This window comes from Leptidea sinapis, chromosome Z, assembly GCF_905404315.1.
Source record: "Leptidea sinapis chromosome Z, ilLepSina1.1, whole genome shotgun sequence".
Lineage (NCBI taxonomy): Eukaryota > Metazoa > Arthropoda > Insecta > Lepidoptera > Pieridae > Leptidea > Leptidea sinapis.
This window is the reverse complement of record NC_066312.1, coordinates 25,489,637-25,515,402: the sequence shown is the minus strand read 5'-3', so window position 1 is coordinate 25,515,402 and position 25,766 is coordinate 25,489,637. Positions and strand designations below refer to the sequence as shown.

Genomic DNA, 25,766 nt, shown 5'->3' with positions numbered 1-25,766 from the left:
TTGTACGAAGCATAATATTTGAGCAATGTGTATCATTATTGAGTTTTAGTTTTACTTTTAATGACAAATCCCATTGGGATATAATTTTTAATATCGTTACATTTCTTATATATCAACTATGATAGTTGTAATTAGTGCATAATATATTATAATTATCTTTATATAAACTAAACAGCTTTTGCTAAAACCCTAACTTAAATACAAATTATTTTATTGAATAATTGATGTAATTTTAAGTAATTATAGAAAACTGACTTAAACTAAAATAAACATCACACCCAACCCAGAAGTGTAACATAACCTATGATATTATAGTAAGTATATTTAATGTATAACATAGTATTTCAAATATATAATGCATAAGGGATTCAAATAGTATTATATTGATAATAAATTAAGACAATTATCTATATTAACCGTTTTATAAATAATTAGTTAAACCCGGCCATTGGTTCTGTGTCGCTCGTCTGTTTGTATATTAATAATCGTGCCCCCTATTTCAATACAATGTTGGCGTTATTATTTAGGTATTAATTATTATATTCTTTTGATTATTGTGAATCTCGAAAGCCTCCTATTCTACCGTATTAACCCATTCCCTTACCTTAATCATTAAGACTGAATTAATTCCATATTTTTTTTAAACTTTATAATCTGATTAGGGTGTTAAATTATTCCACTATCCTAAACATTCCTTAAAGTCGCTCTCATTGTTAATGTCAAATATATTTCATTTATTGTACGTTAGTACATCACTATTATAAATATTATTTAAGTAAACTTATTTGATAATCGGACGATTTATTTATTCAATCGCAATCTTAAATTGTCGATTAAAGATTCGTATTTCAATCCGTTTCCTGCTTTAGGCATTTGCCAATTTATAAAACATTTTAGTGATGCATCTTTCGTCAATCCATCTATTGGATAACGTATTATACATAAATGTTTAGCTTGTTATTTGTACAAATGTGACAGTTATTAGTTTCTATATTTTCTATTACTAGCTGACCCGGAAAACTTTGTTTTGCCAAATTCCCAAATTAGTTTTTTGTAACTACAACTTCCCGAGAAATAATTAATATGGCAAAACAACGATTGCCGATTATTCGTGATGGATGAGTGAAAATTTAGTGTTGTATGTATTTCTTACTGCCATATATTTTAAGCTTAAAAAATCCAAGAAATAAAACAAATTTGGGGTAAACCAAGGGTGGTTTACTACTTAGGGGTATGAAAAATAGATTACGACCGATTCTCAGGTCTACAAAATATACATATAAAATATCATAAAAATCGATAAAGCCATTTGGGAGTAGTATGGTAACTAACAGTGTGACATGAGAATTGATATTGTTGGATTGAAATACAGATTCAGGGTCGATTGATAAATCTGTTGACCGAATATTGAACACGCATTGTATGGTGAAGTCTCTACACATTTTAATATTTTATTTGTATTTTGTTTGTTTGAACTGATTGTTAAGTTTTCCCACATTGGTGTTAAAATAAGTAAGAAATTAATGTAATTAATTATAATATTTTACTTTCTTGGTTAGTTATTTAACATCAGCTAATATTTATTGTCTTTTAAAAATAGTTATTACGTTTGAAATTTTTATATGAAGTAACAAGTAGAAAGAATTAAAAACAGTTAAAAAAAATCGAGTATTATTACAATAAGCATTACAATTTATAAATTATTTATAACCAATTGTATTGTTAGATGCTGACCTTACGACTAAACGCAAATGTTAATATGACAAGGTTCCGTCCTTGTGCAATTATTAAAAAATTTAATTAAAATGTAGGATGATGTGATAATATGAAACGTATTGACAATTATTCATATTTATAGTTTTATCAATAATATATAATACTTGGAATCAATCATAAGTTGTTTACTTTACTATATTCAGTGTTTGAAAGTAACTTAAATTTTGTACCTCTTAAAAGGTAGCATCGTCACAAATAGCTGCTAATAAAAAATATTTGTTAGATTACTATTTCTGTTCCATTTTTTTTAATAACTTTGAAGAGTTAACCGAAGCTAATAAATCTTGAAACATGTATTTTAGTAATATAAGCTCTCTTTCTATCTGATTATAACTAATGTGAGATTTTTAAAGTACAAAATTGTATTTTTTATTGTATTTGGATTATACTTAATATGTGTAGACTAGTTTATTTATTCATCTTATGTCGTATGTTAATGTTTTATTATCATTATTTGTAAAAAAATATGCGTTTGAATTAGAAGTTATATTTTCAGTGTTGTAATAAAGGGTTATTCAATAAGGACTTGGCAACTTTTTTTCAAATTAAAATGAAAACCATTAGAGATATTTCAAAAACTTGATCGTCGGGTTGAAGGACATTCAAAACGTTTATGAATGGAACTCGACTTCGCTCATATGGCTACTGCGGGCACGTTTGCAGTGGTCGATTCGTTGGACCCACATCACACAACGAATACTGCCTGTCTACTAGGGATAGAGAACTATGACTATGAAAATCGGAGTTAACGCTCTGAAAGTAGCGGCCACTGATGATGATTAATGAGAAGGTTATGTCTACTGAATAAACTGACAGTGACAGTTCGATGTTAAGTGAAAAGATGCGTTCACAAAATATATTCAAAATTGTCAAGTCCCTATTGGAAAAACCCGTATAAAGAAATAAAAAATTGTATTAGTTTCTAAAACATTAATCAGCTACAATATGTTTCATAGAAGTTATGTATTGTTATAGTACAATACCTGTTGAAAGTACAGTAAATTACCCATAACACGTGTTACTAAACAATGGTACCATGCCACGCACAATCTTAATTTAGAAATATATATAATATATTAATATGCACAAATAGCTATGAGCTCATCCACGTATTAATAAAGCTTTCTTATTAAGTATTTACTTTAATCATTCCCAATATTACCTATAGGTAAATTACTTTCGAGACTTTACTGCATTTATGTGTGTGTATGCGTGTACAGTCAGCATATAAATAATAAATACAATTAATATTTTTTTATAATTTCCATAGCCAGGTTCATCGTTTGGAACTAATAATGTTAAACGATATTTTTTCATGCTTTTTGCAAGGAATTTCATTCTTTTCCATTAACAGTTTTATCTTCCGTTGGTTCGTTTTAAATTGAATTAAAATACAATGAAATGACGTGTTTTCGTAACTATTTAATCATTTTCTATTTAAACACCTGTTTCTTTTTAAATTTTGCGTATAGTATTTTGATCATTGGAATTTCTTTATTTGTAATGTGAAAGTTGTGAATGCTTCTGCGGATTACTTGATCAAAATCATCTATTACGTATAATCATCTATCGTAGGTTTCAGATTTAGTGTCTATTAAGGTGATTTAAGGTTGGTCCCGTTCTGAAGACATTGCTTTCAGATAGGACCTTTTTGACGGAAGCCAATGATATTCCGTTTGATATAGCAACCAATTGAGCGGGAGACAGAATGCTTTTCGAAGTCTTATTCCATTCATTTGCAAATTATACAAAATGTCTTTAGTTTGGGAAGTCAAAGTTTTACCTCGACCATGCTTCAGCATCGGACCATTTTTAATTAACGACTTAACAATAATAACACTGAACAATAAATATAATAAACCACAGGAAACAAATAGTCAACCTCACAACAATTCACACCCAAAATATTATATTATTATTTATTTGGCATTCACAATTGACTTTGGACTGTCAATATATTTTCTTCTTCGAATCTCCTCTTTATAGCTATTTTATTGTACAAGGAAATAAAATTTCATGTAATATAAATATTACTACAAATGCAAAATCGTCCCGAAAAAAATTTACCTGTAGTATTATTGTGATTTGTTGTCATAAAGCATTAGGCACGTCGCTCACTAGTAAGTCGCGTCGGTTTGGGTCTGAGTGGCGCGACCGAGTCATCGCGACTTAATACAAATTATTGGAAGAAGTTGGCAGCTACTCTATACTATGTTGCTCGTTGACTTCTATGTTCCTTAAGCAGCTGTACAAGTATTCCTAGCTCATCACTGTAGCCCTAATCCTTCCATATAATTTATAATTTCTATAATCAATGCTAAGATGCAAGCGAACGGTGGATATGAGATACTCATCCTGAATTTTCGCTTTTTTGGACAATTTCGTAATAGGCGACGTCCGCGCCCCCACCGACTCTTGATCATGTGAGCGACGCCCCTTATTGTTGTTGAAGTTTACTATCTATGTAACATTTATTTTTTGTTGCGGTGGTAAATATATTGTTGCACTAGTACATACGTGTGTTTTATTTATGCGACCAGTATAATACCTAGTAGATAAAGAAATAAGTTTTGTTTGTGTTGCAAGCTTACGTGGCAAATGCCAGAGTTACAAGTGTGGCGGCTTAGGTACATCTTATTAGTGCGACTTTGAAAGTATTAAGTGCAGGAATTTTCAAGTTGTGAATAAAATAGATAAAGAAGCCTTTACAATCCAGACTTGTAAATAATTGTAACATCGATGCTTCCGATAACAACCAATAGAGACAGAGAGTGGGCTTTGAGGAAAACTGTAGCTGTAGGGGATTCCTCCACATAATAGTCAGATTATAAGTAATGATGACCAGGACATTAAGATGAACCATCAATATAATAATCACCTCTCACACGTCACCCTGCACAATCCAATAGGTGCCTACGACGCTCGAGTAAATTCCTATGTAGTCTCTTGGGCTCCCCTACTATTATATAAATTGGCATTACTTTGTCAAATGCTTGTCACTCGTCAGGCTATAAGTCGCAGAAAAATATGAAATTTTGCTACTAAATCCATTATTTGTACAGTCTCCAAATAAAATAATTGAGACAAATTATAGTACGTGCCAATTATTTTCGACCACTCGGCATCTTGGGCTGAGTCCTGGATATTGAAAAGTCGCCTCTCTGGTGGGTAAGATGCATGAAAGAATTAATTGACTGATTTTTGGCTAAAAATGATCGGCGCAAACGCAATAAATCACCAGAAATAAAATTGTATATAGAGTTACTTAAGAAAATCAATAATGTATAATTAAATAAAAAAACCGGTGAAATAAAAATCTATATGTTTATTAACTATTCAAATTCGTTACATATCAACTGTTTCATATTTACAATTCGATAGTTAAAATTAAAATTGGTTTAATTTAACTAATTAAACAGTTAAAAATAAAAAAAATAATAGACGTCATAGACACATTAATTGCAGTATCGCGATATAAAATGTAATCGAAAATATTTCATAAACCATCTTATCTAATTGAAAATCTTAACATTACTATAAAACTGCTTTGGACTTTGGTTGTATATATTGAGATTCATTTAAGAACATAGGTAGCTGTTTATCTAATAAAGTGTGAGTGAGTATGAATTTTACTCGAAAGTTAATTATGTCGAGGACAACACCTCAATTTCAATAGACAGGTGCCAATCGTTTTACAGAGTATTCACATGACAATACGTAATGTATAATATAGATGTTCACTATTCAAGTTATGAGTTCAGTTCCGTTCTCTTGCAAGTGCGAACGTTAACGGGGAAGAACACGTTGAGCTCGATCAGGGTCGCCAGAACGAGGAACATGGCATACATCGCAAGGCATGCCCTTCCAACGGCAGCATCCAATTTGAATTTGTTAAACCAAAACGTCAAATACAGCAACAAGAGCGTCGACAGTAGCGATATTGCGGAGTATTCCAGACCCATCGAGTTTATCTTCACCTAATAAAATAACAATAATTTAACTATTCAATAATATATACTTATAACATACAAAAAGATTATCATGGTATTCAAACTAATTGATATTATACTTCTAGATGTCAAATGTCAATCGAACCATTTATAATCATTTTTTTATTATTCACTATATAGTTATGGATTCTGTCTTAACAATTTAACTATTGTTTTGAATTGTTTTATAGTTTTTCAAAAAATATTGTATGCAATTTGGTTTGATAAGGATTAAGAAAGTCTCCATAACCAGACGAGGGCCCAACATCGCTTTGCATTAAAATAAAATCGCCATGCTATACAATTCGCCTTAATAACAGAAAGATCCTCACCCAGTAGTTTCCTGGTTCAGCCGGTGTTAACGAAGCTTTTATTAGCCATGGTAATCCTAAGCACAGGAGAATATCGAAAGTGTTCGACCCAATTGAATTACTGATGCCCATAGAGCCATGTCCTGGAAAATAGAATGAAATGTTATACCAAACACATGGTTACGAAAGATTGGGAAGGATATCTCGTAACTATACCTTGCTTTGCCACAATCACACTTGAAACTGCCTCAGGAACGGAAGTACCGGCCGCTAAGAATGTTATGCCCATAACAGAATCTGGTATCATCAACGTATCACCTAAAATAATTCATTGTTTAAAAGAGATGTTATGCAACACATAAATTCTTCGAAAATTATTCTCATTGATCAGGTCTTTAATGTAAAAGAAAGTTGCATGCGCGTTGCATGCTTTTGCATTCCCTTGCAGTTGCAAGTTGCATGCTTTCTGCCACTGAAGTATTTCTTCGTTAACTTTGCTCTTAAATGGGTTGATACCCTTAAAATAGTTGTATTTTTAAATAAATTCAAGCATGTCTATATTAAAATACACAACACTTGTGTTAACTTTAGTCGTCGCTGTAGAAGCACGCAGACACGCGTAGAAAATCGGAAAGATTAGTGCGCTTAAACCTAGTGTCGGAATACTGGGTCTCGATATCTGGAGCGATTGCTAATTCCGCGGTAATCTGGAAGGCCAAATTGCACGGCAAAGCCAAATTGACTTCGAAGAAGCTGTCCTTATAAATGGAGCACGGCAAAACTTCAAGCCACCCTACATTGTAACGTTCTACAAAGCATGTCCTGCCACAAATAAAATTCCATATATGGCTGGACCTACGCTTACTGTGATCTAGTGCCACTCCAGTATCAGCTGAACCAATTGACGGCGTGCAACGCAAAGCTGCTCGAATTTTCGGGGATCCAGTGCTCTGTGAACCGCTAGATCATTTGACGTTGCGTAAAAACGTCGCTGCATTCGCTGGAGTCGAAATCGTCGACTGGTGCCGGGAGACACTTGTGCCTTCTATCGAGTCCTCTCTTGAGAAAGTCGCAGAATGAGGTTAATTGAACCTTGTCCAGTAGAACCCCCAGAACACTCAAGTTTGCGCGTTTACCACAAAAAGAACCCATTTGTCGTATCACCGCTCTTCGATAACACCTTCCTTAAAAGCGTCGCCTAGTATCCGAATACGTTTCGAAATCTCTAATGATTGCCAATTCCGCGGTCATCTGGAGGGCATAGCCAAATTGGCTTCGAAGAAGCTGGAAGTTATAAATTAAGCACGGCAATACTTCACTCCGGCACACATTCTAGCGCTCTACTAAGCGCTGGTCTGGCTAAATATGGAGTATTGCTGTCATCTCTGGTTTGGCGCACCCCAGTCTCAGCTCGAAAAATTTGAACGCAGAGCTGCTCGAGTTGTCGAGAACCCAGTGCTCTGTGAGCGGCTGGATCACTTAGCGTTGCATAGAGACATCGCTTCATTGCGTGTTCTACCGTATTTATCACAGGGAGTATTCCGAAGAGCTGTTTCACGTGATTCGTGCCTCCGAATTCTATCTTTGCACGACACGCCACAAATTAGGATATCATCCCCACCATCTAGACGTGTGGCGTTCTTCCACAGTTTGGTTTTAAAGGAACTTATTTCCACGTACAACAAAGCTGTGGTTTGAGCTTCCATGTACGGTGTTTCCGGGACGATACGATATGCGACTAAAAAGCCCGTACACCTTCTTTAAAGGCTGGCAACGCTCCTATGATTCCTCTGATGTTGCAAGAGAATATGGGTGGCGGTGATCACTTAACATCAGGTGATCCGAACGCTCGTTCGTCCTCCTCTTCCATATAATAACCCTTAATAATTAATAATACTAAGTTAACTAGCAAAGTTAAAACAATAAAAATAATTAAATGTTCAGTGCAAAATATGTGTTAATACTAGGAATCTATTGTCTTACCAATAATAGTAATCATCCAAGCAACGACATATGACAAAGATCCAATCCACACGATGCACATTAGAAATGTTAAAGGAAACCAGTTTTTGAAACGAGATTTTTCACAATCGGGAATCGTGAATAGAAAAACGAGATGTATCGGCCAAGTGATGATCCAAGTTGCCTAAAATAGAAATAAAAAGAAAACAATACAATATTTTTTATGGGACATAAGTAGATTACTTTTTTAAGGTTATTCCTCAGTTTTGGGATTAATTATACAAATTAAATTTGTAGCCCAAATTGATGTACGATGCGGGTCTCTTGGACTTCGTGTGCCGTAACTCGATCGAAAGATAGTTCTTTGCAAAGTTTAGTCGTACGTAAAAGTAAGTTAATCTTGCTTTCCCAAACTGCTCTGTGAATGAACCAGCTAGTAACTGCTATACAGACGTTTTCAAGCCTTACAAAGGTGAAAATTTTTGGTACCTAGATAATATGTCGATGATATTAATGATCGATTGCCAGCAATGAAGGTAAGAAATTACGATTCCTTGAAATGCATCAGCTCCTCCGGTACTTATGAAGGCAGTTCGTCAATTGTCGTTTTAATGTTAGGATTTATTTGTTGTAAAGATGTGAAAAATCTATACATAGTTCTAAAAGTTCCATAGTAGTAATTTGGTGCGTGAAACCCAATTTTTGAGGATTCCACTGTGGTTATTTATTAGGATGATGGCCATGATTAGAAAAGTAAATTAAACATCACTTATGAATACGTGAAGAATTAATGCAATTAGTTGTGATAATCTAAATACTGCCAAGAGGTGAGCCCGCTTATAGCGCTTTGGGTAACTAGACTTAAAACTGAAATAAAAAAAAATATTATTACTTACTTTGGTCAGTGCACTACGTCCAGACGGCCACTTCCATAATGAATGCTCATAACCATCCAAGGCTTCCTTATTATCAGCTGCCGATACTATCTCCATTACACCCATATCGATATTAGACTCGTCATAAACCACGGATCCATCACCTGCATCACATCTAACAACTGCATCAGCATTTTTCTCAGTTCCGTCGCTGGCTCCAATTTTAATGTTTCCGTTGTGTTGATGATGTTCACTACATGTTTCCCTTTTCTTACTTGAAACTTGTTTCTCTTTCCCATCTAAAACATTTTAATGTTTCATTATATGTAAAAAGTAATGTTTATAAGTTATAGGTATTGATGGAACAAACCAATATCAGTCGTATTTTCTTGTTTCTCTTCGTCAGATTTGATCATATTTGAAACACATTTCCAACTATCTGAAAATAAGACATTTCCTTGACGTTTATTATAATAATTTAATTCTTATCCTAATTTCTTCAGATTGACAGATTATAATACTTACTCTTAGCAAAATTTTGAATAGATTTATCATAATACATAATACATATGTATACGCCATACAGAAGTACCAGTAAAAATGCTTCATACCACATTACATACTCGTCATGCATGATGCAAATAAGTATTGAAACGGTGATTCCATACGCTAAACAATCTCGCGTTAAAGGCCACCAATCCAACGGCACAACCTGTAAATAATAACTTGCTTTTATAAACAATAGTAACATTATATATTTATCTAATTAAAATAAAAATAATCAATCAAAGCATATGTAGTTAGTTGAAATAGAAGAACTAACGTGACTGTTTAACAATTCTAAAGAAAGGAGAGAAGTGAAAAACTTTTTAATATTTGTTAAATCTATGTACACTGACGTACACTACAATTTCGCCGAGCCGTGCACTTTCTCCTTGTGTTAATTAATTACTGCGTTCACATTCTCTTGCAACACCTGAGGCCTTAGGTACACGCTTTTTGAAGGTACCCAGAATAGTTATAGATAATATACACAGTAACTAGGTAACAGTTAATCAAAACAGATCTGCAGCTGAAGTTGCGGACACCATTTGGATTTCCTTAGACACGCCATTTATCTTATTTAGTTATATAATTGAAAAAAATCTTACCATTCCCGCACCAATTCCACAGCATGCTGCCACTGCTAGGATATTGAAGACAGCTGAGCCGACTATGGTTCCAACACCGATGTCACCTTCAGTAATGAAGGTGCCAATGACGTTCACGAATAACTCTGGAGCTGAAGTTGCGGCTGCCATAAAAGTTGCTCCAGCCACGTCGTTAGTCATATTTAGTGCTACAATTTTAAGCAGATTGAATGTATTCCACCAGTTCTCGACAATGCGAATGTTAATTTGTACAAAATAATGATCCTAACAGTCCTTTGATTCCAATTTTCTGTAAATTCTTTACTTCACTACAACTATATAAGGCCTCACATGCAGTACTATTCTCATCTCTGGGCGGGCGCTCCCTACTTCAATTTGACTGCATACAACGAAGAGCGGCTCAAATAATCGACGATCAAGTCTCTCTGATCTCTGATCGGCTTGATTCTTTGGCGTTGCGAAGAGATGTAGGTTCTTTCTGCATCTACTACCGCATTTATCACCTGGAGTGCTCAGAGGAATTGTTCGGGTTGATACCAGCGGCTAAATTCCACCACCGGATATTACGTCAAAATGCCTAAATCCCACCCGAATCACTTTAACGTCTGGCATTGCACAACCGCGCGGTTTTCAAGAAATTTCTTGCCTCGTACAGCCACTTAGTGGACTCAATTACCGGCTCCTGTTTTCCGAACCGATCCAACATTTCCGTCCGAACCGAACCTTCAAGAAAAGAGCATACCCCACCTTAAAGACCGCCAACGCATCTCTTGACCCCTGGTGTCCATGTCGGATGTCCATGGGCGTCTGCCTCACTACTCTCTATCACGTGAGCGACTTGCCCATTTGCCTTCATAATTATAAAAAAAAAATGTGAAAAAATGCAAGTGCTCCTAAAACATTCGGAATCCTCTTGATCTTTTTTATTTATTTAACATGTAAATATCTTAAAATAGCAATAAATAATAATAACTTAATTATCTTGTTTGGTTATTAACTATACAAGATTATTTTGGTTTCCAAGTTTTTTGTTTATCAATGTAACATGGAATCTTAAATTTTTCGACTAATTAAAGTGTAAATTATAAAAAACACCTCAAAATTCTACATTTAAAAATAAATCGGATTCGAGTTTTTTTCGTTTATTTCATTTTCTGAGAAAATGTTATCAGAAATACTATATGTATGTACCTTGTAAATTACACCATCATAAAGTACAGATTTCGACGAATAGAGTCCACCGATTTTATTTTTTTGAAGAAGTTGATATTTTGATGTGAGTATTTTCGACTGAAAATTAAAGGTTCTTTTTCGATATTTAAGGCAAAATAAGGTGAAAAAGATCTTTTTATTACCTACAACTTTGCTATTTAACTTTTTTCCATAGGACTTGTATTTCACCAGAAATCGAGATAAACCGTTTTTTACTCTTAAGCCTCCCCGACCTCTGTTCGTTGTAAATTATATTTGCTTTCAATTTTATTATATTCTCTCCTTTTTTCAATGAATTTCATTCTAATAATATTTTATTTTCAGTTTTTATCATTTTCAAAGGCTTCAGCACTGGTCTTATATTATTACGCATTGCTTTAAAAGCATCAAATGCTGACAATTTCAATCACTATTTTAAGAGTGGCCATGGTTTTCTCGCTGCTTTTCCCACTAAGCTAAGTTTTTCAGTTGGTTCAGTTCAAGTGGTAAGTAAGAAATAATATGTATAATTTTTATATAAATGTGCCGTTTATGCAGCTGAAATGATTTTTTACTTTTTATGGCGATCAAGAAAGTGCGCATTAAAAGAACCTACCTGTACATATCCTGTCTACGGCTGGGACGAAAAATTTTTCGCAGACGACGGCGAGAGCAAGAAAGAGATAGATTGAGATAAATGCGTGCAGCACAATGGCGCCATGTTGACGCTGCAGCTCCGTGAAAAAACCGGCTGGGAAGTCGTCGATAGCCGGCGGAGTACAGTTCCGGAACCCACCTGGAAGTATATGTAATAAATGTTTGTAATGAGGCGTATCAAAACACGAATGTGGCTTTTTATAATATACTATGACGATAGCACTACATGAATGTTTTTTAAACTAATAGAGTTGCGTTGCAGTGGTACACATCTTTATCCGTACCCATCTCCGGAACAAAGTAGATTATAAATTTTGCATCAGAATACAAATATCTAAAAACAATCACTGAAATGAGTGAGGATTCTAATATAAAAATTGATATGAATATAATTCGAATTGGGAAAAAGAAGAACAACTGGAATTATTACAGTATGTAATCGGAGGTCAAGACGTGTTTGTGGCTGACTAAGAAACAATCATTAGTGTACAATCTGTAGACAGTTTTATCAATAGACTTGATCTCTTAGGGTATGTTCCGATATGCTCTGCGAGCACTGCACAGTGCTATCACTGTAGAAAAATTCCCTACGGAAATATATGACGTCATAAATCGCCGCCATATTCTACTGTGAGCACTGGCGTTTTCGAGGTAAGGTACTCGCAGTACTTTGATCACGTGATCAGTCAAAACCACTCGCGTGCCTAAAATATTAATTAAAATATTTGTAATTTGACAGTACTCCAACAAAAGTTTTTTTTAATTAATTAGAAAACTTTAATACACACATTTGAATGCTGCGTCAAAAAATGCGGCTGACAGTATATGGGAATGCGTTCCGTTTTAAATAGTAACCGGTTTAACTGGCTTTAAAGGAACGGCTCCACAGTATACTAAATTGACGTCACACTATACAGTGGTCGCAGTGCATATCGGAACATACCCTTAATAAGTACAACCGCAGTGATATGAAATATGCATACACTGACTGGACTGGCGGCTGTCAAAGTGCTTTTGTGCCTGTTTGATATTCGCCATTTTGGCGCTGTTGGCCATGTAGCGAGTGTCTTAAATACCGAGAGATTAATAAATACCGTGTCGTTCTCACTCTTTCTCTCAGGTGAAAGTGATATCTGTCACACAGAATTGATTTTATATGAACACGAAAATTTTTCTAAATTAGATGCATAAGTTGTTGTGCACTAAGCTATGTAAGTTACTATAGGTTTTTAACTATCCTTTTGGAAGTTTTCTATTTTCCGAGATGAAAAGTATTTAAGATGTTGACCGGGGATATAAGGTAACACCATGCTAAATGTCATTTAAAGCGGTCCAACAGTTTCAAAGATTAGCCCGTACAAATAGACAAATAAAAAAATATTTAAAAAAATCTGATTTTTTTTCTATTTCTCTTCTTACATCCCCCTGACTCGGTTTTCAGTATTTTTTTTCTATATAGAAACATTCGACCTCTACAGTTTTATTATAAGTAGTATAGATTTCGTGTCTAAGTACAGTAACTAACGTGAAATTACTCTATTGCGATTACGTGACAAAAGTGATTTGAATACGATATATTTTCAATTTCACTGCTGCTTATCAATTGATAATAATTCATGCGACAAAGTAGTTTAACATGAGCTAGCAACCATATTTGGTTGCTATGTACAAAGATAGTTGAGCAAAGGATGGAAGCAATAATCGCATAGTTATTGTTCTGTTTGGACCTAATGATAAAGTTCTCTCTCCCAAGCCAAATCTTCTATATAGCACAGAGATGGCGTTGGAAATTTTATTCCTCAACTTCACAATAGGTACAGACCCCCATAGAATATAATCTAGGGTTTCTAGCGGGCCGGGACTTGATCCCGGGACCAAGGGACCTGAATAGCTCTTGAGCTATTCATGTTTTTTTATGGAAAAGGACGACAAACGAGAGTACGGGTTGGGTCACCTGGTGGTAAGTGTTCACCGCCGTCCACATTCTTTTGCAATACCAGTGGAATCACAGGACAGATTAAATTTACAAGAGCGACATCTCAAGTCAAATTCCTAATATGCAAATATTGGGGTTGAGCAGGTTATCAGCTGTAAAGTGGATCCTGTAGACGAAGCCACAACTTGAGAGTTGAACAAAGCATACAAGATTTTATGACGATGCGTCACTCAAACGGTTAGCTCAGTTGGTTAGAGGACTGGCACGGAATGCCAGAGGTCGTGGGTTAGAGTCCCGCATCGTTCATAAAATTTTGTTTTTCAAATTTTATTTGTGTAATAATTAAGGAATTTAATATAGTAAAACAAATGTAAGCAAAAACATCTGGGATAAACCTAAATCTACCATAAAACAGGACTCACCAGTGTACGCCTCCGAACTACTTACTGCTAAAAGTGCTTGATTATTCTTTCTTTATTGATTATTCTCTCAAGGGATGTTATAAAATCTAAATATTGTTGGATATCTTTTGGGAAGGTTTTTGTAAAGAAGACACTTCTATATCGTATAATATCTATTCAAAATGAAGCCCAAGTACATAAACTCTTAGTACAAAATTCTTAAATTAAAATTAATAAAATATTTAATATCTATTTTTTGAAAATCGTTTAATGAGCACATAAAAAGTCAATATAAATTTAAACACCTAAGTTACATGTATTGAAACTACACTCACATCACTCTCACAGACATCACACAACAAAAGCACTCTCATACGCATGTTTATATTATATAATAAACTGAGCACACATAAAATATCAATGCCTGATCAAAACCATTTATGTTTAACTCTATATGGATATTTTAAATAAGAGTATTTAAAATCGAGCAAAGGCTTGAATTAAATCAGAAACAAACTAAATGTGATATTCAAGATCTATCTAATAACTTAAGTAGTTTCTACAATTACTTATATATTATTACTCAAAACATTAGCGGCCTTATAAATATACTTGGAATAAAGTAATACCTGAGAATAAACCAGAATATGCAAAATGTTGACGATATCGCTGACAACGCTGTCAATACAATGATAATTCCAAAGATTTCCGAATGTAATAATTTATTTTATATTATTTTGAAAGAAATCTTAAAGCTTAATATAAAGAAATTAGTCAATAAATACAGAAAAATAATAAAAGCTAATTACAAGTTTCGACAGATAGAATTTACATCTTATGAAAAGGAATAAAACACTGAACTGGGAGAAAGAAAAGTAATAATACAGGGAAAAAATGCAAAGAATAAATAAATAAAAAAGCTATACAATGAGCGGTAATGAAAGCTAATTCACACAGTGGTCAACGAGTTCCTTAAGAAGGTTAAGGAATTATTTATAAGCGTTAAAGAATTCGTTTGCCAGTGTTTTACGAATGGTGGTGGCAGTGATGCAAAAAAGGTCAAAAGTTTTAATATTTCTACAAATTTTATTCAAAGATAAGGCAGATCTGAGCATATACGAGTTATTACGAAATTTGGTATATGAATGTAGTGTAAGAGAAAAGGTATGAGGATGTGTATTGATGGGGATTTTAAAGAGTAAGTTCTCAAGAATGTGCACAATCAACCGTATTATTTATAATATTGATAGGGTTTTAATATATCACTTATATAAAACAATAATAATAACACCGTTCCGCATGATGATTAGTGAAAGCTGAGATAGACAAATTGTCGAAGTACCTAGACCTAGCACACGAGGTTACTGAAATGTGGGTTGTTGATTCAACAATAATTAATATATATAATAGTCTTATAGCGAGAAACCTCGACTTTACTAGATTAAGGGTAAGATACAGAAGGCAACTGTTTTGGGGACGGCACTTATCGTGCGGAAGGTCCTGAGTCCTAACCACCGTCGGAATTGTAGTGAATCAACGCCGGCGCACCTCTATTTTTTATATTTATATTCATAATATGGTTTTTTTTTTTTAATATTTTAATAAATAAATGTAGGAAATAAGATGAAATTATAATAAACAGTATATTAATAATAAAAATGTAATTTGCAGCTAAACTACCAGTAAGTATAAAATAAAAACAATACTTAAATTATATTAAAATAAACCATACCGTACATATTATAATAATAATACCCACTAACCGCAATTAAGTTGGAATAGCTAAAAGAGCACCAGGTGATCAGCGACTGCCAGTACGGTTTCCGTCAGGGTCACGCAGGGTTAAATGGGCGCAATCGGTTGAGTCAAAGGGAGAGGCGTTGGCGATGAATTTGCACATAGCGAACGCCTCCGATCGGGTGTGGCATAAATCGCTTGTAGCGAAACTGCTATCCTATGGGCTTCCCGAGAGGTTGTGCAAATGGGTCACTAGCTTCTTGGCTGATCGGAGCATCACGGTTGTTATAACGGTGCATGCTTCGACTAAAAACCCATAAGCGCTAGTTTCCCGCAAGGTGTATCCTCTACACAGTTTCTTCTGCATATCAAATTAGCAGTATTCATTGCTATGTAAACGACAGCACAGAGTATGCTTCCTACACAGCCGTGCCAATTTCTTGTGTCTGAAATCGAGGCTATGCTTTGCAAAGATTCGGAATAAGGCCGACAAATTTTGTCCAATCCAACCCTTAGAAGACACAAGTTTGTGCGTTCACCACCAAAAAGTCTCTCTTTGTCATATCCCCTCAATTCGACTCATCACTCCTTTGACTGCAACAGCCTGTATCGGCATAGTTGGCGTGGATATCTCGAGCAACGTTCAGAACTAGCCTCTTAAAGCTTGGTGTACTCACTAAGGCGAGACAATACTTCACTACAAGCCACCGCCTGCAACTGTATAAGGCGCAAATTCGGCCTAACATTTTATACTGCTCTCACCTCTGGGCATTCAACGAAGAGCAGCTCCTATCATCGACGATCAAGTCGTCTACGATCAGCTTGATTCTTTGGCGTTGCGAAGAGATGTGAGTTCATTCTGCATCTTATACCGCATTTATCACGGGAAGTGCTCAGAGAAGCAGTTCGACTTGATTCCAGACACCGAATTCTACCACCCTCCATTACAATAAAATGCATTATACTACCCGCATCAGCTTGGTCACTGGCATTGCACAACCGCAGGTTTTTTCAAGAAATATCTTCACTTCATCACTTCACAAAGTGGCTTTGTGAATTCAATTACCGGCTACTGTTTCCCAAACCGATACGACTTAGGGACCTTCAAGAAAAGAGCATACATACTCAACTTAAAGGCCGGTAACGCATCTCTTGACACCTGTTGTTGCGGATACACATGGGCGATTGCCTCACCACTCCCCATTTTTTGAGCCTGTTGCCCTTTTGCCCCCTCTAAAATAAAAAAAACTTAAAATCATTTCAGCCGTCCAAAAGTTACTTCCGATAGGATATGTGAAATTGATCAGTAGAAGAAATGATAGAGTATCCCACATTACTGTCCGCACTACTTTTGCTGAACGCCAGTTGTGCTGTCAATCAGCGTACTTATATAATAAAACTAATCGTGAAATAAAACGTAGGATATACCTATGCCATTACATCTTTGCAAAAAAGCTTTAAATTATTGGCTTACTAATCTTACTTATGATAAAGTGGAAAGTCTTCTGATGAGACTGACATGACAAGCAAACGTAGTCTAAAGATGGAACACAATTAAAGGCCCATTCTCAAACCCGCACTAACTGAGACTCACGAAAACGATAATTGCCCCAACATACTGCCCCTAGACATGTTCGTGGAATGACTGTAGGGAAGAGTTTCTTAAGACTATGGTAGAAGTAAAATTTCAACGGATAAATTTCAAAGAGTAAGAGTGTAGTTTGAAAAATAAAAATTTGCAAAAAAAGCATTCAATAAAATGTTGTTTAAAAATATTACATAACAGTCATCATGTAGACTATCATATTACATATATTGTATAGCCATCACACATTTTAATAACTGACTTTACATAAAATGTTATGTTTTTTATTTTTTTACGCTCCGCAACGCCCCTTAACGAATTTCGTTCCAAAAATTCAGTCGAAATGAGAACTTCCTTCTTTTTTAAAATCGGTTAGAATTATTATCAACAAGGCTTAGTTTCCATACTGTTACATATGTCTACTGTGGTAATAGTTACAGTAGGTTTATTAGTTTTTTCTAAGTATAACGCGTTTATGTACGCACAAGCGTAATATAAGCACAAGCGTAATGTAAGCACAAGCTTACAAGCTAACCTGACTTTAAAAAAACTTCAGAATTATCATATTATTGACAGTATTGTCAACGATAAACTCGGTATAAAATATTATATTTAGTTAATTACCCCCTTATTCATAACGGTCCGCTAACTTTAAACAGCCACTAAGGAGTGTTTTTTCTCATTCTGACTTAGGTCAATAGAAGAAGACAGAGTGCGAATTAGCAATGCTTTAAGCTAGCAGACTATTATGAATAAGGGGGTTAGTATGTAAATATAGTTCCCTCTTAAGAGTAACTTTAAAGCATGTTCATAACTTTAAACAATGATCTCGAGATTTTTTTCTTTAATAGATACTTACCTAATAATGTCCAAACTAGTAAGTACCTACGTTATTTGAACTTGACATTTGAGGTCAATGGACTAAACGAGAAGCAACAAGTGACTCATTAAAATCCTGGCTCCGTAATGTGAGAATTCGGACGACGGGCGTGTAGAGGACAGTTATTAAATTTATTTCGATCCTGTTCAAATTAAATTTGACACAACAAGTTATCATTTGAAAATAGAATATCTTTTAACTACAGAAACGTAGGATTTAAATGCGTTAAATTGTATGTTATTAGTTGTTGTTATTCATTCTTCGGAAAAAGGATTTTTAAAAATCTTTTTATTATTTTGTGAATAGTTTTGAACTGTGTTTAGGAAAGTCCAACCAAAACAAAACACCAAAATCAGGTAGCACAGTAAAACATGCTATAATTTGATTGGTGTTGAGTAAAATGTATGCATCGACTTTAGGTTTTATTTGAGGTAGGTTTGATCAATCACGCAAGTGGAACGAACCAATTGGCAGCCCTTCGATAATTTCTAGAAAACGGCGAGTAGAAAGAGCTGAATATTGGCTCGGTTAATATGAACTTCCTTTCGCCTTGATCAGATAATTTAACTTGAGTGCATCTGATGATTGTGACAATGAGGCCTATCACACACTCTTACAAACTGGCAGCGGCGAGCGGTACTGTGACGCTTTGTCGTTTTATGAGGGTGTTAGGAGCATTCTAATATTTACCTCAGAGAGTGGAATCCTGCGGTTTCCGAGCGTCAATTTAGCAGGCATCCATTCCACAGGTATTGATGTCGATATTACTTAATAAATCAACAAATAATTCTAAAAAGTCTAAAAATCGTGAAGGAAGTTCAAAATTTCAATGTTTTAATAATTATTTTACATAATAATTTGACTATGAATAATATGACTTAGATCGCTGTTCTATAGATAAAAATATTTTTAATAATATATTTTCGATACATGACAATGGTTGTTACAGGGTTATGGCGCCTGAATTGCGAAATTGAAGCTATTAAGATAGGTCATCAAGAAAAATACTGCCGCAAATGAAATAAAAGATTTATCTTTTAACTGTTTCACAGAACTATACAAATTGCAACGAATTATTACCCCATCCATCATTTTTCCTAGATTTGGTCTTTAGTGAATACTACTGGCTTTGCAGACCTTCGCTCCAGGATAAGAAATTTTACTCATACGGAGAGGTAATCAGAGCATGAAAGGGTTATTTTGAAACCAAAGCCAAAGAAAATCGAGTAACTCATATGGAATATAACAGACAGGATTTTGATTATATTTGATGATGATTTTATACGAAAATAGAACCCTTAAAAGTTAGACGAATACATTAACAAAAATTGTTTTTACCAGCTTGCTCACGAGTATCGAACCCGCAAAATCTTTATGGCTTAACAAAGGATGGAAAAACTAAAAGCAGCTTATATAAATGCCTAAAATTGGCAATTAATAGCTAACCGCAGGATTTAGTATGTATTTTTGCAAAGTATTTTTTAAAAATGCTGCCTAAAACTATTCCACGCGAACGAAGTCGCGGGTAAAAGCTAGTTGTTGTATAAAATACGTCGGACCCAGCTTTACGTGACCCCATTATATAAAAATATAATTTAGTATGTCTTCAAAAGTTTGTATAGAATATTTATTATTTAATTTCATTCGTCTGACATGGCCATAAAATATATGTTTGATGACGGTATTTTAAAAAAATTATCTTGCGACCGAATGAAACCAGATTATATACAAGCTGTTGGTCTAATGCTATTAGGATTAATAGAATTGTATGAAGTTGTAGTGTTATGTGGGAGGGCATATCGGATTGCTAAAGCCGCTGGTCGTTTTGTTTTGATGATGTTTACATTTCTTATATTAATAATTCAATATCCTTTTTATTGTGATTTTTATTATGATTTTGATGATACTATTATTTAAGGGCTTATGTTTTTATAATTTTATTATTATAGTAATATTTGTATCGTAGAGTAGGAGTGGGGAAGTAAGACGTATTTACGCACCTACGCAGGTAGATGTTGTGTCCCGGAATAGAACGCTACCACTCTTATTTAGAAAAAAATGGATATTAAACCTAAAATAAAATTATTCGTTAACCATTAACAACCTCTAATCTATCCATGTATATTGCCCGTCCGTTTGAGAACGACACATATACGTAAATAATTGATTCACAGTGGCGTATCGTAAAAATCAATGATATAATGATTAAATTATCAACCATTAAAACGTTTTACTTTATTATATATCTTAATATTTATCGTGGCGTCACCAAATGGACCAACGGAAGACCAGCGTTGGTTTTCAAACCAGCATATATGCTGAGTTGGGACCATTTTTAGATTTTTGCTTGGTTATCAATCGTTTATTTTTAATTTATATCTTTTGTATTTGTATATACTGCATATACGTTTCAAAATAAAACATTATCTTCTTATTTCTTCCTTAAATCTTCTTCATATTTAATTAATTTACTCATTAGATTAGTTTACTCCAAGTCGGGGTGCTATAAGTTCCCATTTCACTTCGCTCGCTTTAACTTAAATTCTCAAGCTTTTTATATTCACACGATCAGTTCGAGTGCTAACTTTCTTCTTAATAAAGTTTTTTCACTTTTATGCGGCTTGAGGGTTAGAAAATATTTTATTAATTTATCGAAAATTCTACATTACCTTTTAAAATAATGGTAGGGTTATAATTGGGGACCTTAAATCTACTAGATTTATAGATAATAGCCCCACTCCTGCCAAGTGATATTGAATTTCAGGTAAAATACTCTTCTCAGTTTCTTGAACGTGACTTGATTTAGATAGATTTTTGAAATTTGAATACATTAAATTACTTTTGTATGGTACTATACACAAACATTCTTAAAATCGAACTGAAATTATATTTTTATATATAATTACATATTATAACTTGTATTAATTTTTTTTTCAGGAGAACGAACTGCAATTATGTTTAAAAATATATATAAAAAAGCAAAAATAAATATTCTCTGCAAGTTTGTGCGCTTTCAAAATAATATTTGTATAATTCCTGCTGGAGCGGTCTTTTTCAACATATCCCCAAACTAATCGGGGTATGTAGGACTAAGACGACCTTTGCTAAGAGTTCCATTCTTTTTCATGCACATATGTACCGCATTTATTCTACTTCATTCTTTTTCAGCCACCAATGCGCCATTTATTTTCTGACTGAGCTTAAAAGCGTTTAGAATTTCGGTCACTTGCTACATACAAATGTCTTCTTTTGTTATCCACTTCCACCCTCTTTTGGACCCCTCAAATGTGCCAGTTTTTATGATATTCAATTCTGTCATACATTAATATTTCATTCATTCATTATTCCCTTCTTGTCCAATTACTCTTGAACAACATATTTATTCATTACCATCTCATTCCTGATCTGTCAGATCATAATCATAGCATTCATCTGGTACAGTGAGATCGTAGTTAAGTACCACTCCTAGCAGCTATTCTTTTTATTAGCTGTATCAAAGTAACGTAAGTTGATTGCAATATTCCGTTATACGTTGTGGAAATTTCTTTGAGAATAAATATTGTGATTAAGCGTTGTTATGCCATAAGCCATGATGAGGTCATTAAGTAATTGAACGTTCAACAAAAATCGGTGCAGATAAGTACCTTCTGCTATAAATGCAGTTAAAACCCTATTTTGAATATTTTAATTTTAGACGCTCTATAAAGAGATATCTTTACGCAATTCCAAGGGATGAAACAATTCACAAGGTATTGTATGCCCAACAAATAGCATAAAAGTGGGTTTCTTTAGCTTTTAGTTTAGTTTTGATCATTCGTGCTGGACTGATGGGCTGGTTCAGGACTCTAGTAAATGAAATAAGTTGTTTTGTGTGATACAACGTATTAGATTCAAATGAACTTATACTGCATAGGTGAATAAGGCCTATATTAGTTTTTGGGCGCACACAGATCACGTGGCAGGTCAACCTTGCGAGCCCAGAGCGACTCACGACTGTTGTCAATTGACAATTATGCTACCGGATCAATATAGTCCCCTTCTTCTAAGTTTGGAACGACTCGGACAGCTTGCTCGAGAGAATCACACATAATAATACCACTATAATGTAATATTTTGCTTTGCTAAGTAGCGGATAGCCGGTGACAAAAATTTTACAAAGCCGCAATGAACCCCCATAATCAGTCTTAAAGGCAAACATAAAGTCAAGGGTTCATCTCCTTCTATTCATCCTATGATCAATTTAAGTGGATCCATTTTATTGTACATACGTAACCGATGTATCATAATCATATAAAATTCTTCATTACCTATAAGCATAGGCATCACATTTAAGCACGCTTATTTAGAAATGGGTATTGGTAAAATTAGATAAAAATACTACACTGAATCCATGTTTCTAATATTTATAATTATATAAGTTTTTATTTGTGAACTGGAGAATATAAAAGATATAAATTCTAATGGAAAGAAAACAACCTCAGATATTTGACTGCCAATGGCGTCAGAGGAATTTAATAATTCTAGTGACATACTACAGTTAGTAAATGGGGAATTTTTTAGGTGTACTTTGACACTTTTTCACCACAACTTGCAGATCACTTGTAAATTATATTAAATCAAATAACCTATTGAAAGTCGCTAAGCAATACTAGTACATAAACGTCATTTCTCGCGTGGAATCTTTAACGGTTTGAAGAATCATGTTATCGGAATTCGTGCAGCCGTTTGTAGCCTTATCTATTGTAATATACATTCGCAGGCTTACTTAGTTAAATCAAATTATAATAACGCTTGTTTTCCACTTTAGCAACCAATAGCATAGAATTAAGAGTGAAAACTTGACACTACCAATTGAAGTCAAGATATCTCTTGTCAAGATAGCGACATCTAAAAATAGAATCCGAACACAATTAGCTTACACAAATTACAGGATCTTTTAATTTGAATTTTTTATCGAATAGAGTTCTCGAGGCGCGGCCAATGTTTGGTTGAATAACGACATTAAAATGTTCACAAAACGTGTCTATTGTAGTCCGCCACGCCTTGCCGTAGCACGCTCTACATTTTAACATACCTCCGAGATCCATGGCGGCTCTTCAGCATTCCATACTTACTGTCCAACGATGTCCTGGACGCACTCACACTTCACCTGAGTGACGCGAGACACAGTGACTTTCACAAAATTGAAGCCACACCCGACCTGTTTAGGTGATAACCTTGTGGCTTGTATATCATACCTCTGTCTGAGGCACTCATCGTCGGGACGGAGACACGAGGCGATCGAGGTTCACGTCAGAGGCGACTAAATGCCGCGACCACCGCTTGCCGTATCATAATGCTCTGAACGCTCTTCAAAAGGAGAATACGCCGGCCAATTATTCTGAATACAATACGCAAACGTTGGGCCGAACTTATTGCGTTAAAATGACTCGACTCCTGCCTCACGAATGCGAATTGTTGATTGGCAATAGTCCACTTATATTTGAGTTCTTGGTGCTTTGTAAACTCATCGAAAACGCGGAAAGAACTGTCCCATAAATAAACCGAGTCACATCAAATGATATGCCAATGAAATAATATATTTTATTAAAATAAACGTCTTATTTTAACTTTAATAAAGTTTTTTATTGTATAACTATTATTCATTGATGCAATAAGTACCTAATAATTACTATTTGATCTGAACACAAAAACCTGTTTTCATTGTTATTATAATGAAACCAGTCCAGTGATATTTTGATGTAGTTTATTGCAAGATTACGTAAGGCTCAATATATTTTGATGTTATTGTGAAACATCAATAAGTTACCAATATTAATATAGGTTAGCATATTTTGTCATACAGGTATAATATAAGGTTCCTGAGATCACTAGATTGTAATATATTTTTATTTGTAGCGAGCTGTACTGGGTTCGACCGTAAACATAATAAAACAACATTTTTTTTACTTCGAGTGCAATTTACTTACATAAAACTTTGCTAAGTTTGATAAAACGCGAACTTGTATTTGGCTGTCTTTAGTTAAGTTCAGCATAATTTCAGCTGTCAAATGACTTTAAAAACAAAATTAAAGATTATGCTAAGCCACTGTACTAAGCCTACACTCAGCTAAATATTAGGTAAGTAAAGTCTAAGAACGCTCTATGGATTTCAGCGAAAGTAAATAGTTTAAGTCACATTTTATTATTTTGGTTAATAAGTGTTTAAAAATAATTATAAAAAATAAATGGTAATTTTGTATGGACATGAAAATGAAAATTCATCGGACACTTCGTTTTTCAAAAGCAATAATAAATTTTAAATTTAGTATTTTTACCCAACTGTAAAAGTAGAGTTATTTTGAGCACGTATCACGCGTGTGTGTTTGTTATTTTTTTTTTCATTACCTCGTATCTTCGAAATGGCTAGATGGAATATGACACTTAAATCATCATTAGATTCATATTAAATACCAAGTGTTCTTAGATAGAGATATAAAAAAATATCAAAATGGCGTACAAGAAAAAATAAACCGAATATGAACAAATTATTACTTTTGCTGACAGAAAATTCTCAGTACCTATTTTCATTACAAATAAATCTATATATTATAAAACTTTAAACAGAAAAAGCTTATCCAAATTAATTTTTAAGCTTAATATTTAAGTCGAATATCAAAGTCAATTTTAAATAATAACAATAAATATATTATTATTATATTATATTTTAATAAATATATTTAAAAATTATATAAAACAAAGTCCCCCACCACGTCTGAATGTCTGTCTGTTCGCGATAAACTAAAAAATCACTGCACCGATTTTCAGGCTGTTTGCTGCGTGCATGCTGCATGCTCTCGAAGAAGGCTTTAGTATAGAATTGGTTAAGCTTTTGTTTATATTTTTGTATACATTAACGATATTTGTTGGTGGTGTCGGAAAAAAATAAGAAGCCTGGGAGCTTTCAACAAAAACGATATAACAAAATAATGTATGGTGGAATTGTGTATCTCACATAGGTCTATAGAAAAGTCCGCGATGTCTTATGTCTATCTCTTAAGGATAACATGTTATATCCATTTAAATACTTAAAACAAATGGCAATTATAAGGCAGTTATCTAAAAGATGTGTCCACAAATACGATATTAGTCCTTATGATTTTATTACTACATATTATAAAATCATTCAGAAATAAGTTTATGTTTCATTTAATACTTAGGACTTTTTTGCCACAATAATTGATACATAGGACTTTTTTGCCACAATAATTGCTGTGTGGAGGCAGAGTTCCCAGCTCCTTTGATTGCGGTTGGCCATCGTATAGGTAATTTTTGC

General features: G+C 34.0%; 1 protein-coding gene across 3 annotated transcripts; it reads right to left on the bottom strand.

Annotated features, from left to right (window-relative positions):
- Positions 1 to 5,081: 5,081 nt before the first annotated feature.
- LOC126978469 (sodium/potassium/calcium exchanger 4) lies at positions 5,082 to 23,905 on the bottom strand. Of its 3 annotated transcripts, none has more exons than XM_050827287.1 (10): positions 23,689 to 23,905; positions 11,872 to 12,051; positions 10,065 to 10,252; positions 9,439 to 9,625; positions 9,284 to 9,370; positions 8,935 to 9,212; positions 8,060 to 8,222; positions 6,293 to 6,394; positions 6,098 to 6,219; positions 5,082 to 5,753 (listed from the first exon to the last, which is right to left on the bottom strand). In XM_050827287.1, the coding sequence occupies exons 1-10, from the start codon at positions 23,705 to 23,707 to the stop codon at positions 5,526 to 5,528; spliced, it is 1,554 nt and encodes a 517-aa protein (XP_050683244.1). In that variant the 5' UTR covers positions 23,708 to 23,905; the 3' UTR covers positions 5,082 to 5,525. The 3 variants fall into 3 exon arrangements, with proteins under 3 accessions (XP_050683244.1, XP_050683247.1, XP_050683245.1); XM_050827290.1 differs by having other exon boundaries at positions 9,284 to 9,352; XM_050827288.1 differs by lacking the exon at positions 23,689 to 23,905 and adding an exon at positions 23,526 to 23,679.
- Between the last annotated feature and the right edge of the window lie 1,861 nt (positions 23,906 to 25,766).

What these genes read in the sequence shown, in the direction of transcription:
- LOC126978469 (XM_050827287.1), bottom strand. An exon ending in GACGTAGTGCACTGACCAAA is followed by an intron (nt 8,223 to 8,934) that starts GTAAGTAATAAT and finishes TTTCTATTTTAG; the next exon opens with GCAACTTGGATCATCACTTG. An exon ending in TGTGATTGTGGCAAAGCAAG is followed by an intron (nt 6,220 to 6,292) that starts GTATAGTTACGA and finishes TCTATTTTCCAG; the next exon opens with GACATGGCTCTATGGGCATC.